Here is a 19843-nt window from a genome sequence, read left to right as displayed (position 1 = left end):
CGGATACTCTTTTTCCCACTAAGAATTTTCTCACGCGGATTTTCCTTGGTGGGTTTTAACGAGGCCCGACCCTTAGTTTGCTCCTTGTGCTATCAAAAGTTCCTCTAGATTTTTTTTTTCTTTTTCAATAAAATTCAATCTAATAAAAACCAATTAACCCGAGAATGGCAAATATGATAAGTTGAGTATATTGGGCTGCAGGTAACACATAACATCAATTGTTACCAGAGATTAAGACATTGCTTCAAAATTTATTCATGTAACAGTAAAGCAGCTCTAAATCTGGAAAGGACAGCCATTGGCTACCTTGTACACTATGACCACCCATAACTTTAAATCCACACTAAAACAAAGCAAGCAACAAAAATGCAACCCTTTTTATTGTATAGGTACAACAAGAGCTCCCATATTCAATATGGCATCCACCACTTGTACCTTCCAACACCTTGCCTTGCTCATGATCATCATCTTCTCTGCAGCAGCCACCGCCGTTGATTTCAGCTATCCTGCAGTTATCAACTTCGGTGACTCCAATTCCGACACTGGCAACCTAGTGGCCGGCATGGCCGACCGCCTCGACCCACCCCACGGCCAGACTTACTTCCAGAAGCCCTCAGGAAGGTTCTGCGATGGCCGCTTGATCATCGACTTTCTAAGTAAGCATTCTCCTCATCATACAAACTACTATATCTTATCAAACGAGGCCAAATGGATATATACTCAATTTGCTAGCAAAGATAAATTATATAGAAATATATAATAAAAGAATTCCACTGCTACGAAATAACCTTTTATTACACGAATGCACGTGCATTCATCAGCTCTTAATTAGAATGACAAAATGCAAACCTCCTGCTTTTCATGCTTTCTCTGCAGTGGATGCAATGGACTTGCCCTTGTTGAATCCATATTTGGAGTCAATTGCAGCGCCAGTTTTCAAAAGAGGGTGCAACTTTGCAGCTGCAGGCGCCACCACTCTTCCGGCCACGGCTTCCTCGGTTTGCCCGTTTTCGTTCAGGATCCAAGTAGCTCAGTTTCTGAGGTTCAAGGCAAAAGCGGTGGATATCCTCACTAAATGTATTCAAAATCTTGCAATGAACATAATAGTAATAATAATCCGGTTCGTACCTAATTCAATTCCTTCATACCAATCACCTCCTCGCTTACTGTACACCAGCCAGGAAATACGACAAATACCTGCCGGCTCAGGATTACTTTGGGAAGGCGCTTTACATGTTCGACATAGGCCAAAATGATCTCGCGGGCGCCTTCTACTCCAAGACGCTTGATCAAATACTTGCTTCAATCCCAATAGTTTTATCAGAATTCGAAGATGGGATTAAGGTTGGCAGGCTACTCCTTGGATAGTTTTCTCACACACATCATACATAACTCAGAAGAAGATGATGAATCAAATATTTGCAGAAATTGTACGATGAAGGGGCTAGAAACTTCTGGATTCACAACACGGGCCCCCTCGGCTGCCTGCCTCAAAACATTGCCAAATTTGGAGGGGACGCGTCCAAGCTAGATGAGCTCGGATGCGTCAGTTCTCACAATCAAGCTTCAAGGCTATTCAACCTGCAGCTGCATGCTCTCTGCAAAAAGTTGCAGGGGCAGTATCAAGATTCAAACATCACGTACATCGACATTTTCACAATTAAGTCCAACCTCATTGCAAACTACTCTAGATATGGTAAGCACAATGAATAAGAAAGTTTCTCTTGTTCTTGAAATACTTTGGCAAAATATTAATAATATATTTGGAGGGACTTACAGGATTCGAACAGGCGTTGATGGCGTGCTGCGGATATGGAGGACCCCCGCTGAACTACGACAGTCGGGTTCCCTGCGGGGAGACCAAGGTTTTGAATGGAAGTTCGGTGACAGCCAAAGGATGCAGTGACACTACAGAATACATAAACTGGGATGGAATCCATTACACTGAGGCTGCAAATCAGTATGTTGCCTCACAGATTCTCACTGGAAAATTCTCTGATCCACCCTTTGCTGACAAAATGCCTTTCCTTCTAAAGCTCAAATTCTGAATATATTTGTTAACATCACATAGTAATCCAATTGATTTATTCCATTCTCAGACGCATCAAGATATTTGAATCAAGTTTCACCTTTTCTTGTCCATGCATGGTTTTTGTGAAACATTCCTTCAAGATCAGCATAGCAAAGCATTTCTATAGGTCGAACAAAGTCTTAAAAAGAAAATTGAAGTTACAAAGTCAGTTGACAGCTCAATTTTACGTGTGACATATCCGATAGTATAAATTTTTAATAATGTGGAAGATTGAGACATTCTATGTCATCAAAACAATGTCGTTTCATGTGTTTTTTTTTAAAAGAAATTAAATATATATGTAATATATAAATATAAAACAACGTCATTTTGATGATATGGGATGTCTCATTTTTCCATGTCATTAAATTTATACCAGTGGAAATGGCAGGCGTAAAATTTGGCGGTTAATTGGACTTTCCGACATCGGAAATCACTAAAGGGCTAAAATTATCAGTACGTCAATTCATAAGAGTTGAATAATGTATTAATTGAAATTCAGGCTAAAACTATCACCAAGTAAATTTACAGGGCTCAACGAGTGTATTTTCCCAACAGAAAATTATGTCACTGAGAAACGTTCCAATGACAAGTGTGAAGGGAATAGAAGGCCGGCAGTCAGTTCCAATAACACATCATCATCTCTGCTTCATTCCAAACAACTCTCGATTTTGAATTAGTCATAATTTAATGAATTTTATATTCTTATTTTAGCAAATGTCTGCATACAATGATTTAGAATTGCAATTCATAGAGGGTATTTTCATAGATCAGACATATGAAATAAAACGTTCAGAATAAGGTGTACTTGGATTTTTCTTCGAAAGAAAATTCTGTTGGTAGCAATGGTTTGTATTCCTTGTGGAATAACACATGAAGAAGAGATATCATACTTGATTCTGATTACACTACTAAAACAATAAACTGAACCAATAACTAGGAATCTTAAACAAACTTACAAGTACGCAACAGCAAGACGGCGCAGCTTTCAACGTGCTTCGACTGGAGTGTTAACAGGGGAGACTTCCTCGGTTTCAAACTTGGAAACCCAAGATGTTTCACTCATCTGAGGAGATGATTGAGTGAGGACACTAAGGTTGAAGACAACCTCACCCATTGATGGTCTCTCCAATGAATTCTCCGACGTACAAGCTCTAGCCAATGTTGCCAAGCTTAGAGCGTCGTCAATGGGGTAGGAGCTTTTCAAATTCGGATCCATCCATCTCCTTAGTCTCTCTTTCCTTTGATCTTCAACGTCCAAGATTCCCTTCACTTCTTTCCACAGCATCACAACTTCGCCATCATCCTTCGTTTCCATGACTTTCTTTCCAGAGAGCAACTCCAGGAGAACGACTCCGAAAGAGAACACATCAATGTTTAGCATGATGGATGAAGTAGCTGGCCTGGCTGCAGATAAATTTGCTATCTTTGCTCTAAAGTTGGAATCAAGGAGTATGTTGCTTGTTCTGATATCCTTGTGGACGATGCTTGGTTGAGTATGTTCGTGCATGTAGTGTAGACCGTTGGCAACATCAAGAGCTATAACCAGCCTTTGACTCCAAACGAGGGATTTGACTGTGGCCGAAGAAGCTGAAACTTTTGGGGAGAGCCAATTGTCCAACGATCCATTCTCGACATATTCGTAGACAATGAAGAAGTTGCCATCATTATCTGAGGAGACTCCCATTAACTTCACCAAGTTTGCATGATTCACTCTCTGTAATATTTGGACTTCCTCTGTTGCATCTCGAGTTTTCTTTACAGCAAGAAACTGGTCGTTGATCGTGGCCTTGTAAACTGACCCTCCTATTCTGTACCGTTCACTCAGGTTCATAGTTGCCTTCAGAATCACATTTAGATCATACACTATTGGCTTGCCAAGATAGCCTGATACTCCTGGAAGCAGCTTGTCCTGTACCTTCACCTCTAATTTTTCGTCTTTGGAGGCTTTATACATTGCAAACAGATCCGGCCTCTCGAGAGAAGAACCACTTCGAACCAACATCTTCTTTTTCTTGAGTGAGAGAAAGATGAACGCCGTGAAGCCTAACAAAATAATCAAAGCCAGAGCACTTGAACTTGCTATTAGAATCCATTGGCGTTTGGATTTACCATGCGAAGCTGAAGAAGGAAAAAGCTGCAGAAGAATGGGCATCTTCTCTGGAATCAACACAGGGAGACACACTGCAGCAGTGAAATTCCTGTTGTTGTTCGCCATCTCAATATCTGACGCCGTCGTCTGAAACATAGCACTCACAGGCAGTACGTCATCACCCGGCTGCCATACATAAGTAGTGAGGAATTGAATTCCCTTTTCTTTGTACGACACTTCGGGGCACTTGCAGAATAAAGGAAAGACGACCTCCTCCCCTACTGTCAAGTTGGTAGGATTCAGCTTTGGATTCATCTCTTCAACCACATGAAACTCGGTTAGATTCTGGAAAGCCTTCACTTGAACTGAGTAGTAGGTGTCGTCCTTCTTTATCTTATACGTAACATTGGAGAAATAGTGTGTCCCATTTGTAGTACAAATGATTGGCACCAGTAACAGCTGATTCGGAACCAGTGGAGTATCCTCTGATGTTAGATTAGTGGCTCTTGCTATCTCTAATCTGCTTTTTCCAAACAGATCAGATATACTTCCAAGTTCGGCATAAGGTGACCTAACACGATATGTAATGTACGCCTCACATGATGTTGGCGAGTCTGCTGATGATCTGAAGTCAGTAACGGCAGTATTATTGACAAACTGAGAAGCAGCAGAGGAAATCACAAAGATGAGAAACAGTGAAAAGATTATCAAAATTGTATATAGGGAGATTGTCATCTCTTGAAAGGTAAGATTAAGAGATGGCTACTACCATACAATCTTATATGCTGCACAATGAAACTTTTTAGGATTTCAACATAGGTTCATAAAAAAGCTGAAAGGGATCACTGGGATTGATGCACCATAATTGAATATAATATCTTAGACCTGTCTACCAGGTATTTCTTGATTTGTCTATATTCAGAAATTTACTGTGGAAAAGGCAAATCAACTCGACAAGGAAAATGTGACACATTCTAATATTCTATGATAATATTGTTGTTTCATATGTTGTCATCACAAGAATTCAGTGATGGTTTAAAATGAAACCAAGTTGAGACGGCACGAACGTGTCTCACTTCTGAATTTCAAAAGCAAGACAACAACTATAAGATTAAAGAAAAGGAGTTGATGGCTACACCAACTTTATTTTTTTATATTAATTTCTCTTGGCTGTCGGCATCAAGAAATTATTTTTGTTTTTAAACATAGATGCAAACAACTATGTCAACTATATAGCATATAGGAAAAATAGGTCTCCATCAATTTTGTCCTCTTGCCAGGGGATCCATTACAAAAGACAACTAAAGATTCCCCTGATTAAACTTCTATTTAAATTTCATATATTCAAGTTCAGAAGAGTGAAAATGAGTCTCCAACATTCAAACAACCGTTAAAACATTGCAAGCGATTAAAAGAGCTAAATCAAGAGCTGTAAACAAGCTCCCTCTAACTTAACAAACCTTTAAGTTGTGCATGGAGACTCATCTCGTTATTCTGACGCTAAGGATTCTGTCTCACAAATTTCTTTGCTCGGACGTTCTGTAAAACAACTGGAGTATATTCTGTACACCGTTATAAGATCTGCATTGCTAACAGTGTACAAGTGTCCCGGCAAAGCAAGTGGCAAGTTGTCCCCGGCTTCCTCAGTCATCTCTTCTACTCGAGCAGCCTCTCGGAGCTTGCCCTCCTTCCACAAACTCTTCACAAGTGTTTGTTTAGTAGCAGCATCGGGCATCAATTGTGAGTTCCTCATATCCTCGAAAATCTTCAGGGCAAGAGAAGCTCTTTCACACTTGCAGTAAGCACAGATGAGAATCTTGTACATGTAAGCATCCGGCTCCAAATCACACTGTCTCACCATACCAAAGATTCTCTGCACAGTTTTGATATCTCCTTGAAGCGCATAATGATGCATCAGCCCGGAAAATGTCTGCACATCCGGACAAACCCCGCGCAGCATCATCTCCTCGAGTACATCAAATGCTTCACCATTCATCTGGCACTTTGCTAAAGTCCTCAAGAGCGATGAATATAAAATAAGCTGACTACTTTGTGACAATGGAACACAAATTGTTTTGACATTATGGAAAACGTCTAAAGCTGCATCACCCCTCCTCGAGAATCCATAAAAGTCAATAACCAATCTGATGGTGCTGAACGACAACAGCATGCCTTCACGCCTTATCTTAAACAGCAGCTGATCGACCAGCTGCACGCATCCATGGCGAGCCAACTTGGCAATCATCCTCGAAACTGTGTAAATATCATGAACAAATCCAGGTTGACGAGCCACCCAGCAGAAGAACTCCCATGCCGTTTCAGGTGATTTGAAGTTCCTTAATAATTTGCATACCAGCCGACTTGTCCACATAAAGTCTGCATCTTCTAGCACAGCCACTTCTTCATCTTCCCAATGTTTCAAGGCACTTGCCAAAGCAGCTGGATCCAACCACGGTTTCAACTGAACTTCATCCTTTTCAACACCACGAAGACCAGCAGCTCCCTCATCCTCATCATCAACATCATCTTCGTTGCTGACTAAGGAATAGCGTATACTTTTTATCCTCTCATCTGACATCATTTCCTTAATCAGTTCATCGGCCTCATCGCCATAGCCAGCCTCTTTCATCCGCTCTAACGACATCAGCATTGCTCGACCAGGCAATATCCCATCTGCTCGCATCTCATCGAGCAAGATCTTCACAACTTCTAACGTGTCAGCACTGGTAAAAGCTTCAACCAACACAGAATACTGCATCAATGTACGCCTAATCCTCATAAGAGGCAGCATTTTAAAGAGTTTCAAGGCCGAATCTAGTTTCCCAACCTTAATGAGGTGCTGAATGATCACCGTATACGTTCTGCAGTTCGGAAGCGCGCCTTCCTCAACCATCCTAGAGAACACATTGACAGCCTCTGCATCCATGCCCTTCTCCACATAAAGCTTCATCACGATGTTGTAGGACTCAGTGCAAGGATGCTTGTCCAACGTTCTTCGCCACTCGTGCCAGGCGCCACTGACCTCATTCAGATCACCTGCAGCCGCGTACCACCGCATTTGATCCATGAAGCTTGCATAGGCCACGTTTGTGAACTTTCCAGTGTTGATGGCGTCGATCAGCGCTCCAAGCTTCCTCGTCTGTCCAGATTTAGCAAGAATCTTGGCCATTGCATGAAGGGTCTCTTGCGTGTGAGAAAAAGTTTCTATCTTTTTAAGATTTTCGATCAAATGCAGCGCGGAAACTGGCGAGGGAGCCGAGCGGAGAGCATTGGTCACGACGAATGAATCCAGAGAAGGACTCCTCAATATGCTAGTAAGAGACGAGTCCGGTGCATTCGAACGGAGACAGAGTCTTATTGAATCAATGAGCTTTGCCCTTTGGAGATACAGAGACATCTTGTTCATTTTTGGGGTGCCCCACGAAAAATAGCATGCTTGTAGACTAAAATTCTTGCAGAAGGTTGATACAGAGTATATTCTGCTGGAATACATTGGTAGATGATTGAAGGATTAAAAAGAGAAAAAGTGATTATGTATACAAACAGAAGGGAAACACTAACGCTCTCTCAGTTGAAATGAGCGAAAAGTGGGAAAACTCTTGTGGGACAAATATCAAACAGCTGGCGTGCATACATTTTGAGAAATTAGAACTGCAAATTGATGAGGGGCAAACGCCAACACAACGAAGCCTTCAGTGGAAGCTTGAATATCTATATACTATATATAATTAACGGGATTGAAGCACGAGAAGGAAACCAAATTGCTCTGCTAGCGTCAACTTTTCTGTTATATTTTCACAGAAAAGAAATGAGAGAATCGAGACGAAGAGGGACAACATTAGACCCATATCAATATCATATCTAGTATTGTTTTGGGCCTAGTATTAATGATTTATTAGGATCATAATAAAGTGGATTCATTTATTTTAATCTTCTAATATAAATGGGTTTATCTACTTTACCTCTTTTTTTTTTGGTAAGAAAAGATTTCATTAAACTAAAAAAGAAGACGGTACCAGAGGTACCAAGGTTCAGTTACATCAACCAAACCGAGAGATTACATGACATCCAAGAGGAGAAATTCAAATCACTCTCAAAATAATTGAAGATCTTGTTCCAATTCCAAATCCTCGCCTTAATCTCCATGATCGCATCCTTGATATCCCAATTTTTTCCTTCCCACCTGCTCTCGTTTCTCCACTTCCACACCAACCAGCACGTGCAACTCCACAAGGCTCCTAACAGCTTTTCCGACCTCTTCCCCTTTCCAAGCTGGACGAACTGAGTGAAATGTGAGACGACGCAATGAGGGCGAATGAAATTAATCCCCAACCACTGGAAAATACCATCCCAAACTTTTTCCGTCTTTGGGCAATGAAGAAAGATGTGATTTGCTGTCTCCATGTTAAGGATGCACGCGTTGCAACTGCATTCCGTTTCCCCCACCAAGATGTTTATTCTTCTTAAATTGTCGCAAGTTGGTAGTCGATTTCTCAACAGCCTCCACGCCAACACCATTGCTTTGTGAGGAACCGTCATGCCCCAAACCTTTGACAGAACATCCTTGAGAGGAAGATGATCTGTCGCAACATTTCTTGTCTCTCTAATGACTTCATAAGCCTCCTTCGTAGAGTAACTTCCGTCCTTGCCACCACTCCAGCTCCAGCTATCAAGAATTTCTGCGCTTGGAACAAAGTTAGTAATAAACTGTAAGAATTCATCAACCGCTGCCTTCTCTCTCTCCATTAGTTCCCTTCTCCAGTTAAGCTTCCACACCCAACACCCATCTTCCCATTTCCCCATTTCAGTAACCAGGGCTTCTTTATTTGTGCTCAAGTGAAAAAGTCTCGGGTAAGCATGTCTAAGAGATTTCGACCCAGCCCAAATGTGACTCCAGAACCTGATAGTCCCTCCATTCCCCAACTTACGTCGAACCTTATCAGCAAACCAAACTGAATTCTGACCCCCCCCGACCTCCACAATCTTCGGCCACCAACCAGATAGAGATCTGCCAATCCCCGAACATTTTGGCCCCTGCTCCCCCCACTCGACCTCCCCGTGAATTGATCTCACTACGCTAGCCCACATCCTTCCCTCCCCATTCAAGTATCTCCACACCCATTTAACAACCAAAGCTAAATTAAACCACTCAATATTTCTAAACCCAAGACCCCCCCTATTTTTTGGAAAGCACAGCTCGCTCCACTTAACCCACGCAACAGACCCCGAGTTCGCCCTCCCACCCCAAAGGAAATTACAAAAAAGAGAGTTGAGGGTTCTTACTGTTGTTTTTGGCATGAGAGAAAACGAGAGCTGATAAATAGGTATAGACTGCAGTACCGCTTTCACCAACGTGATACGCCCAGCAAGGGAGAGCTTCGAATTTCTCCACCCTTCAATCTTTTTCTTAACTTTTTCAACCAAATAGTTCCATTCCGCGACTCTATTGCTTCGACTCCCCACTTTGATGCCGAGGTACTTAAGAGGAAAAGAGCCCACTTTGCATCCCAGGACCGACGCCATCCTTTCAACCTTACTTGCATCAACCTTATCTACTTTACCTCTAATCAAGTGGATCTATCTATTTTATTCCATAATAAAGTAGATTCATCTACCTTAATCAAGCTATTATTAATACGTGTGTCCAAAAATATGGAGTCATGCTTAGTGGGTCGGAGGGAGTAGAATATAATAATTTCTAATTTTAATCATTATAATTAGAAAAAGCTAGGACTTTATTTGGAATAATTCCATTCACAACCCCCATTTTACTGTTATATTCCTTCATAATAATAATAATAATAGTTTATAAAATTACGACTTTACTCTATAATTCGTACGACCAAATTAAGTGATTCTTTTCATAATCAAATTAAATCTCTATTTTGTATTACCCCTAATCGCACACAAATACAACTCACGACACATACTCTACTTAATTCTTTTTATTGCCAAATTAAATTTCAAATTTTACTATAACCCCGACCATGCCTTAAGACCAAAAGTCTTCAAAAGACTTTGGTCAAAAATTAAATAGATTTACAAATAATGCTAATACAAAGATGAATCTGGCCAAATAGGCCACACTTTTGATATTTATTTCTCTTTCCACATGCACGGCCCTCAATCTATATATTAAAGTAAAATAAATCATATCCTATGTGACATCTTATAATTACTCCATTCTAATTTTCCTCAATTCTCAATTATTTTTATTTATTTTTTCTAAATTTTAATTAATTTTTATATCTAAAAACCATTAAAAATTTAAAAATCATGCTATATTTAAAAATTAAATATATAAAAACTCATTATATAAATATTCCAACAAAATAAATTCTATCCTACGTGGCGTCGTACAATCACTCCATTATAATTTTCCTCAATTCTCATTCATTCTTTTTTTTTTTTCTAAATTTTAATCAATTTCTATATCTAAAAATCATTAAAAATCTAAAAACTCATTATATAAATATTCCAACAAAATAAATTCTATCCTACGTGGCGTCGTAAAATAAATTGTAAAAATCAGTATATATCTAAAAACTATGAAATATCAAAAATTCATTATATTAATATTTCACAAATCAATAAAAAATTATTTATATCCATAACGTAATTAATAATGCATTTGATACATAAATGTTTAAGAATAGAGCTATATTAGCCCCTAATGAGATGGTTGATAAGATAAATGATTACGTCATGTCTCTAATGTCTACCAAAGAAAGGGTTTACTTAAGTTCAGACAACATTTGCAAAGAAGATGGACAAATTGACCTCGATGAACAGGCATTCTCTGTTGAATATCTCGACACGGTCAAGTGTTTAGGATTTTCGAGTCATGAGATTAACTTGGAAGAGAAATGCATAATCATGTTTCTCAAAAATATGATCAATCTAATGAGCTTTGCAATGGCACCAGACTAATAGTAACTTAACTTGGGGAACATGTAAGTGAAGGCAAACTCATTTCAAGAAAAAAATGCGCGCAAGAAGTTTTCTATATGAGTGTTTGTTTTGCCATGTCAACAATAAATAAAAGTCATGGATAATCTCTTTCAAACGTAGGATTATACCTATCGAAACCTATTTTTAGTTATGGGCAACTCTACGCGACAATCTCATAAGTCACTAAAAAAAGAGGTCATGCGCAAGACGCGACAACTAACGTGGTGTATGATGAAATTTTCGATAGATTATGAGGTAATTGCAAATTTCATAATTTATTCAAACTTTTAAAGTTTAAGTCATTAGTGCTATTATCTGATTTATTCTTTTCTTAATTCTTTTAATTACTGGTTCCAACTACAGACATATAATATAGTTACGTTTCAAATGATTGTTTCAATTTCTCTTTTAATATTTTTTGGATCGAAACTCTGCTTACATATAAATTTCATAAGATATTTAAATTAGGTCGGTCAATTTCAAATAAATATTATAATTTTTTACTTTAAAACAATTTCATTAAATTCTTTATTTTAGTAAAAAAAAATCATGAAACAAAAAATATATTAATAATTTTATAAATTTATATTTTAATAGACTCCGTCAAATTTTGACGGGTCACTTACTAGTTTAACACTATAATTTATTTACATTAGTGACATCACTCCAACCTATCACATAGTACTTTTTTTACTTTATTATTGATTATTGATTATCTATTATCCATAATAATTTTTTATTAGGGTTAAGGTGCAGATCCACCCCTGAAGTAGAGACCCCTATAGCGTTTTACCCCCTCATTCTCGATCTTGGCGCAAACACCCCTCCAAAGTTCAAGAAAAGGGTGCAATTAAACCCAGACCTCTAACGCCGTTAACGTCCGTTAAACGTTTGAGTTTAATTGCACCATCTACTTCAGGGGTGGATCTTAACCTTTGTTGGGAACCTTGTGGAATATCCTAACTCTTGTTTTGATGATACCAAAATTCATAGGACTTATATGTAATAGACTAGAATCGTTTTGAACTCAAGTGTTAGAGTTCGTTTCTAGTTTAGTTGCGATGTCGAAGACTGAAGACTGAAGACTGAAGAACGAAGACTGAAGACTGCAGATACCAACTGAAGTATCAGTTGAAGAATCAGTTGAAGACTGATTATTTAATGCGCGCAAAAGACTGATACTAAAGTCAAGTATCAGTTGAACATTCCTCCTAGGACTGATCTTCCAATGTTCAGAGGAAGCCACGTACGCACAAGTACAGCCGCATTAAATGCAGAGATCTCAGAATATCTTATCTCTGCAGAGGTCATTCCTATCTGGTGGTTACTTTTCAGAGATGTCACATCTCCTGTCCATCAAAGAGAGCCGTTTCCACACAGACAAGGAACCTCGAAGATTGAAGCCTCAGCCCAAATTCGAATTGCTCTCCAACGGAAGAAATCTTGAGGACGATTTACGCCAACGGATCTATTCAAGAGTTCTCCTACAAATAGCGCTCGAGGATCACTTCAACCTTCACCGATTCAACGACATAAGCTGAAGCTCTGCCGAAATAGCTACTCAGCCTAAAGCTTAACCGCCCCAAAGCTTGAATCGAAGAAGAGAATTCCAAAGCCAAAATCAGTCACTGCTGATTACATACATTCTCTTAGACCCTAGGCATATATCTGTTTACCCAGAAGCCAAAGGTCAAACTTGCTTCAAAGAACCTGTTCTTTGTAAGTATAGTTGGCACTCGTTCAAACCTCCCCCCATAAGAGTGTTTGAGTGGTTCGGAGTTCAGGAAGGTACTCTGAACTCTGAGTGAAAAGTCTGAGCACGAGGTGTGCTTAGCAGGGAAATCCTACGCGAGGTGTGTGGGTGCTGAAGAAGGGTTTTCTTCAGTTTACGGTTGTGTGCACCAGACAAGCACACGGGTACGGTTTGCAGTGCACCAGTGAAGCACTTGCAGAGTGGATTGTTGGTCTGATCAACCAGCCGTGGATGTAGGAAAGGGTTTTTCCGAACCACGTAAAAGTCTCCTTGTTGTTTACAGCTTTCAGTTTTACATTCTTACTTGTGCTTTTTCTATTGATAAAACTGAACACTGACTAACAGCAAAGAGAAACCTTAATCCAACTATCTGCTCCACCGAGGCTATTACAAAACGAAGTTTAATTTCCGCTGCGTATGATATCTATCTGACTGAACTATCCTCTGATAGTAAGAAATGGTGATATCATCTCTATCTTTGCAAACATGACTGAAGCCCTTACTTGGATCAGTTAAGTTCCAGCAACTTAACTGATAACTCATTACTTAAGAGCTTTCAGTATCAGTCGTCAACCTTGTTGGTCAAAACTGATTTCAGTAAAACAGGAGTCCTTGTTTGCGTGTAAAGTTTCGTTTTGATCTCTGACTGAGATCCCTCTGATTGAGGTCAGTAGATTGTTGTAAAAATAGCCTATAAGTGTATTCCCCCCCCCCCCCATACACCTATTCGAGACCCCCCGGACCTAACAATTGGTATCAGAGCAGGTTGTTCGCAAGAACTATCTGCATCTGACTAGGTTCTATTTGAACTAGATCCTGTTGAGGGTATCGTCGTTTTTGATCAAAAATCTCTTCTCAAGATTACTCTTGAGATTGCTTGCTCAGTGTTCGTTTCCTGTTTCCTGTGTGCTTCTCCCTGTTCTCTATAACAATGTACATGAACAAGAAAGATTCCTCCAGCGATTATGTTCATACATATTTTCGAGGAATCAGTGGATTTGAGATGGGATCATTGGATTCTGATGAAGAAGAAAGGATCATTTTTCCAGAAGAAAACCAGAGTCCAACCCACTCACAATCAGAAGCAACGAGCAAATATGATCAAACACGACTAGAGTATCAACACCTAAGAACAAGATTTGAAAATCTTCTTAGGGAGCACAAACAGATCATCGAAGAGACTGATCTAGTGCAAGATGCTCGAAGGATCGTAATGCGCCACTTCATTACAGATGAAGATGAATCTGACAAAAGAGATGTACAGGAGCGCAGACTGATCAACAGACTGAAACTTCTTCAGTCTCAGAAACAAGGACTTCTACAACGTCTCAAGGAAGAGGAGACAGAATTCAAAATGGCGTCAGAAGTTTTTGAAAGAGTGATCCATGAGGAATCACTTCAACACAGAAGAAAGATGGAATGTGAAAGGAGCGTGCAGCAACAGCCAACGAACCTGAATTCAAAGGAGAATCAGTCATAGGACTCAGGGGGGAACTTACGCTTCAAACATCGATGTATCTAGTGATAATCACTGTGTAAGCTTCTCTCAACAATTTCACATGTTTCTATGACTGCTTTTCTTTATTATTTCTCGGCTGTATTGTGCTTAGTCTGATGTGTCTGAATGCTTATTTTTTTGTATTAGACACGTGCACACTTATTTGAAAATGGTTGTCACACGATCACACGATCCCGCCCTTTTTACTAACAAGCGGAGTGATCCACGTGTCACGACTCCATTTGCACGGATTTCAAACGTTTATTGAAATCGCCCTATGCACGATCTCTCACACCTTCTTCAAAAACGTTTCATCTTCGACTAAAAGATTTACTCAATCTCAGAAAAATCTGTGTGTGTGCAAAATTCCTTGAGAGTACCTTTTTCTGCAAGACTAATAGTAAGAATCCACAATTTTACCTCTATGAGAATCAACCATCAGACTTTTGCAGAAAACCTCTTAAAGATCCAAATGGGAAAATCAGCATCACAACAAGTTGTTTGTTACGAATCTGTTACTACATTGGAGTCACTCCAACTGTTTGTTGATTTCAACAAGATCAACGAGATCTTAGAACGACATGGATGGATGAAGTTCGTACAATGCTCACCTAGGTTTCTTCTCGACGAGTCGATCATCCGAGAATTCTACGACAACATCAAAACAGATGAATCAACTGGAGAACTCAAAACAGAGATTTCTGTTTTCACGAATGAAGGCTTTTCAGAATCAACCAAGATGTCCATCAACATATCTAAAGCTGTGAGAGAAATGTTCAACCTCCCGACTGATGGACCAGCCCCATTCTTCACCGATGAAGAAGCCACAGAGCATATGAGAGAGGCGTTGATGAACAACACATCTGCTGACCGCGTCATCACCAATGTTCTGAGCATTTCAAGAATTCATCTTCATCTCAGACCCATTGCCAAGATGATCAAGAAATGCTGGTTTGGCACTCTTGGATCCCCTGGTCATCTCTCAAGACCACACAAATTAGTGTTGATCGCCCTATTGCAGAAAGGCCCATTCAACTGGGAAAAGGCCTACATTCAGATTCTCGCTGAAGAGAAGAAGGAATCTCACTCCACCAAACATCTGCGTCAAGGAACAAGAGTCTCAGCACTCATTCTTCATTGTGCTAAGGAGACACCTTGCTTCTGGAAGAACACTACTCAAGTGTCTTCCACCATCCATCTGTTTGAAAAACAGAAAAGTTCACTCAGAGGGAATATCAGTATCTCGACTGAAATTCCTCTCCTCACTTCTGAGCCACGATACAAGACTCGAGGCTCAACCAAAAGAAAGTTCGACAGCGTATCGTCTCCAGTCAAGATCTCGCTGGACACTCCTCAGAAATCTCACAATGAGGAACATGAAGAAGATGCAACAAAATCTTCTGAAGATGTCCTAATGCCAAGCACGGAAACTCCTCAACAACAGACTCCTACTGTTCTACCACCAGATGAAGGAAACTGTTCATCTCCCACGATCACACTTTCTCCATTACTGCCATTCCTCAATTCTCCATCACCTTTGCACTATCTCTCTCTAACATTCAAAATCCACAGCACTCTACTGTGAGATCACTCTCTGCAAAATTCTCTTCACAGATTTCCTATTCAAGATGGCCAAAACTACCATGAAGAAGGTTGACAACGAGAAGGAAGCTTCAATAGAGAAAGATGTCAGATATGAGCAGACGGTGCATAAGGAATCCTTTGAAAAGAAGCCGGAATTCACAAAGGTCTCAGAAATTCTTCACCGGAATGGATGGATGAAGTTTATCACCAATGAACCGAAGTATCTACTCGATGATGCTGTCAGAGAATTCTACGAGAATCTCAGATTCAACAACTCCGAAGAACTAATCTCAAAGGTCAGCATCATCGACGGGGCAAAATGCATTGAAGATACTCTCAACGTCTCCAAAATTGTCAGAAAACTGTTCAATCTCCCGAACAGTGGATCTTCCCTCTCCACATTGACTGATGATGAAGCAAATGAAACTCTCAAGTCTGCACTAAAGGATAAATCTGAATCAACGAAGAGTCAAGTCACTCTTTCTCATCTTCACCCAGAGTTTGCCATGATTGGCAAAATTATCCAGAAGTGCTGGATAGGTGCTACAGGGACTCCCGACAAAGCTTCTCAACCGCAGAAGAATGTCATGGCTGCTCTTATGAAGAAAGAATGTTTCAACTGGGAAGAAGCTTACCTAAAGCTTCTTTTCAATGAAGCTCACAACACAAGGCCGGCGACGATGGTCCGACAAGGGAACAGGGTATCCCAGATCATCATCGAGGGGACCAAGAAGCACAAATATGTGCAATGGCCTAAGATGATCGAATTCACAGACAGCCTTTGTCTCTTCAAACTGGCCAGAAGAGATCCCAAACCTTCCTCAAAGGCGAAGGTAATTGACATCTCTTCTCCTCCATCATCTGATTCTGAAGCCCCTGATTCACCTCCATCAAATCCTCGCACGAATGTGCCACGACGTGTTCGTACCATCCTCCCCAAGAAACCATCTATACCAACTGAGATGCCTTGGAAACTTTCTCCAAAATCCAAAGGCAAAGCAGTTGTGGAAACTGTACCAGAACCAGCCACCACCTTTATTTTCAAAGGTACTCAAGAAGCTGTTGAACTTCAGTCTGAAGCTCAACAAATCGCCACCAATCGCCTCCGACGCATAATTGGTGATGTTGATACGTCTTTAGGAGTCTACCGGGACCTTTATAGACTCCTCACGTATGCTCTTCTGAAGACAGCGCCATGCCCAAGAATCAACAGTCTTCACAGCCCTGAAGCTGAAGACTCATTTCAGATGGAAGAGGCTTCCCTGATCAGCCTCTTTCAAATTGAACATGTTTGGGACGTAATTCATGACTTTGACAGTTTTGCTATGAATTACTTGTACTCCTCCAAACAATTCAGACGTCTCATGTCACTCAACGACGATGCCGAGACATCAAAGGTGTGGGACGAGCCTCTTATCATAGAAGAAATTACTGCGGATCACAGCTCTCCAGTTGAAGACACTGCACAACCGGCGGAAGCTGCTACTGACCCTGTACAACCAATGACTGACTCAATCAGTCAACCGGAGTTACCATCTTCTGATCCGACAATTCCTGCTGAAGCAGACCAGGCGAGCATCACTGTTGTTGATGCTCCTCTTTTAGTAGAAGAAGAGAGATCAGCAGACAATGCTGATCGTCCAATTTCTGAAGAACGAGTTGACGACATCCTCAAGTCTCCTCCGCATTCATCAATACTCTTGAGCACTGATGAGCCTATTTCATCTGAAGGCCAAGACATCAGTCAAGAGCAAGCACTTCCGCAATCTGTTGAAGAAGGAACAGATCGCTCTGCTCAAACCAATCAAGCCGAGGCCAACGAAGAGCGTCAGCAAGAGCAGAATTCTCCTGCCGAATTAGATGTTCCAATAGAACACGTCGAGCTTCCTCGCGCAGAAGGACCTGTTCTATTTGATTCGGATACGGAAACTGATGAGCGCCTTACCATCTGGAAACATAATCGGCCGCGCAGACATCTATTACGGATCTCTGATGATGAAGAAAGACCAATGGATGTACAGCTGAACCAACTCGCTGATCAACGGTTTGAAATCGACTCACTCAAGCACGAGCTCGAACTACAGCAAATCTATGGTAAAAAGTTCTTGAAGAAGCTCAAAGAAGTAGAGAAACAGGCAACCGAAGACATGGTCTATCATGCCGGCTTGATCAATGAGCTCGAACAGCGGATAAAGGCAGAGAAAAACGCTCTGCTCAAATATAAGCTTGAAATGCTTGATCAGGAGACTGGTATCCCCAAAATTCGGAAGGATCACACGGAATTGTATACACTCTTCCTCGAATCAGAGATTGAAAGGAAGACACAATACATTGGACTGACTGACAAGATCCAGGAAATGGAACTTGAGTTCCTACAGACGTTCATGCCAAGAACTGAAGTCAAGGAACTAGTTGCAAAGACAGTACAGCCTATCCTGGATCGACTGTCACAGGTGGAAAGGCAACTCCAACAAACCAAGGAAACTCCTGACTCCGCTCTCCTTCAGAAGATGTTCAATGATCTTCAAGAGATACAAAGCCGACTTCCTCCTGCTGATGCCAAAAAGGGGGAAGAGGATATATTGAGGCGTATGCAAAGAGAAGCGGAAATGCTCTCCTCTGTTTTCAACAGGATGGAAAACAGGGCTGAGGAAATCACTGCAAGGGTTGCCCCCACTTTCGCCTCAGTTGAAGCCAGCAGAAAGAGAAGCAGAGAAAGCTCTTCAAGTGAATCAGAACTGAAGAAGAAGAAAACTGTCGACTTCATTGCAACTCTAAAGGAAAGTCAAAAGCTTGAACATTATCTCAAGAATGGACTGATTGTATCTCATCTGGAAAAGTTTGAGCGACCAGATAAATGGATACCGTCAGAGTTGAATGATTGGTGGGAGAAAATCAAGGAACGCTACACCAAATGGATGGTGTTTGCAAGTATCCAAGGCGACAAGGAGCGCAGGTACGAAGCCTGGAAGTACTTCCTCATGCAACTGAAAGAACGAGATCTTGTTCGTCGAATGCTGGAAGCTCAGAAGGAATATGGACAAGGCATTCCTGACCCCCAGAAGAAAGCAGTGACTCCACCAAGGATTAGGAATGGAGTCGACAGAGAAAGGATCAAGAAAGAAGTCAGAACCGTTTGCAGGATTTGGAACTTTCATCCAGATTCCGATAATGCCAGAAAGGTATGGGAAGCAGTCTTCAAACTCTACAATCAGAAACCTTGAGTCTATTGAGTGTCCTCTGTAATGTTCTTTATCCACTTTCAAGTTGTAATTTAGACTGATGTTTTATCAGCCTTTTTCTTAATGAAAAGAACAACTTCCTATTGATCTCAACCTGAAGACAATGACTCTTTGTCCAGGCTCTGATTATGGTTTTTGTGTCTTCTTTTAGTTCTGTTTTTAGAACTGTTTTCGTTCTTGCTCTAAGTACAAGTTTTTAGGTTCTATTGTTAAGGGGGAACTGTTTTCACCCCTTGTTTAGAACTTGTACTGTGAGTTCAGTCTTTTTGCTGTCTAGAACTGCTGTGTGGTTTTGGCATCATCAAAAAGGGGGAAATTGTTGGGAACCTTGTGGAATATCCTAACCCTTGTTTTGATGATACCAAAATTCATAGGACTTATATGTAATAGACTAGAATCGTTTTGAACTCAAGTGTTAGAGTTCGTTTCTAGTTTAGTTGCGGTGTCGAAGACTGAAGACTGAAGAACGAAGACTGAAGACTGAAGACTGCAGATACCAACTGAAGTATCAGTTGAAGACTGATTATTTAATGCGCGCAAAAGACTGATTCTAAAGTCAAGTATCAGTTGAACATTCCTCCTAGGACTGATCTTCCAACGTTCAGAGGAAGCCACGTACGCACAAGTACAGCCGCATTAAATGCAGAGATAT

At 40.6% G+C, this 19843-nt stretch overlaps 3 protein-coding genes across 5 annotated transcripts; 1 reads left to right on the top strand and 2 right to left on the bottom strand.

Annotated features, from left to right (window-relative positions):
• The first annotated feature begins 202 nt into the window (after positions 1-202).
• On the top strand, positions 203-2142 carry LOC130988609 (GDSL esterase/lipase At1g54790). The gene is made up of 5 exons (XM_057912497.1): positions 203-656; positions 877-1077; positions 1178-1344; positions 1426-1696; positions 1780-2142. Exons 1-5 carry the CDS (start codon positions 317-319, stop codon positions 2046-2048), a joined length of 1248 nt encoding a protein of 415 aa, XP_057768480.1. The 5' UTR covers positions 203-316; the 3' UTR covers positions 2049-2142.
• LOC130988608 (serine/threonine receptor-like kinase NFP) lies at positions 1263-5502 on the bottom strand. Of its 2 annotated transcripts, XM_057912496.1 has the most exons (3): positions 1944-5502; positions 1778-1849; positions 1263-1598 (listed from the first exon to the last, which is right to left on the bottom strand). In XM_057912496.1, exon 1 carries the CDS (start codon positions 4896-4898, stop codon positions 3060-3062), a length of 1839 nt encoding a protein of 612 aa, XP_057768479.1. In that variant the 5' UTR covers positions 4899-5502; the 3' UTR covers positions 1263-1598; positions 1778-1849; positions 1944-3059. The 2 variants fall into 2 exon arrangements, with proteins under 2 accessions (XP_057768479.1, XP_057768478.1); XM_057912495.1 differs by having other exon boundaries at positions 1778-5502.
• Positions 4647-8038, bottom strand: LOC130988607 (pentatricopeptide repeat-containing protein At5g66631). 2 transcript variants are annotated; one of them, XM_057912494.1, is made up of 2 exons: positions 5624-8038; positions 4647-4777 (listed from the first exon to the last, which is right to left on the bottom strand). In XM_057912494.1, exon 1 carries the CDS (start codon positions 7654-7656, stop codon positions 5653-5655), a length of 2004 nt encoding a protein of 667 aa, XP_057768477.1. In that variant the 5' UTR covers positions 7657-8038; the 3' UTR covers positions 4647-4777; positions 5624-5652. The 2 variants fall into 2 exon arrangements, with proteins under 2 accessions (XP_057768477.1, XP_057768476.1); XM_057912493.1 differs by having other exon boundaries at positions 4651-4788.
• Positions 8039-19843: the final 11805 nt, after the last annotated feature.

The sequence above is a fragment of the Salvia miltiorrhiza genome, chromosome 6, assembly GCF_028751815.1.
Source record: "Salvia miltiorrhiza cultivar Shanhuang (shh) chromosome 6, IMPLAD_Smil_shh, whole genome shotgun sequence".
NCBI lineage: Eukaryota > Viridiplantae > Streptophyta > Magnoliopsida > Lamiales > Lamiaceae > Salvia > Salvia miltiorrhiza.
This window is presented reverse-complemented; position numbering and strand designations above follow the sequence as displayed.

What these genes read in the sequence shown, in the direction of transcription:
- LOC130988607 (XM_057912494.1), bottom strand. Translation starts at nt 7,656, where the DNA reads ATGTATTCCAGCAGAATATACTCTGTATCAACCTTCTGCAAGAATTTT.
- LOC130988608 (XM_057912495.1), bottom strand. Translation starts at nt 4,898, where the DNA reads ATGACAATCTCCCTATATACAATTTTGATAATCTTTTCACTGTTTCTC.
- LOC130988609 (XM_057912497.1), top strand. Translation starts at nt 317, where the DNA reads ATGACCACCCATAACTTTAAATCCACACTAAAACAAAGCAAGCAACAA. An exon ending in CTTGATCATCGACTTTCTAA is followed by an intron (nt 657 to 876) that starts GTAAGCATTCTC and finishes CTTTCTCTGCAG; the next exon opens with TGGATGCAATGGACTTGCCC. An exon ending in TGCAAACTACTCTAGATATG is followed by an intron (nt 1,697 to 1,779) that starts GTAAGCACAATG and finishes AGGGACTTACAG; the next exon opens with GATTCGAACAGGCGTTGATG.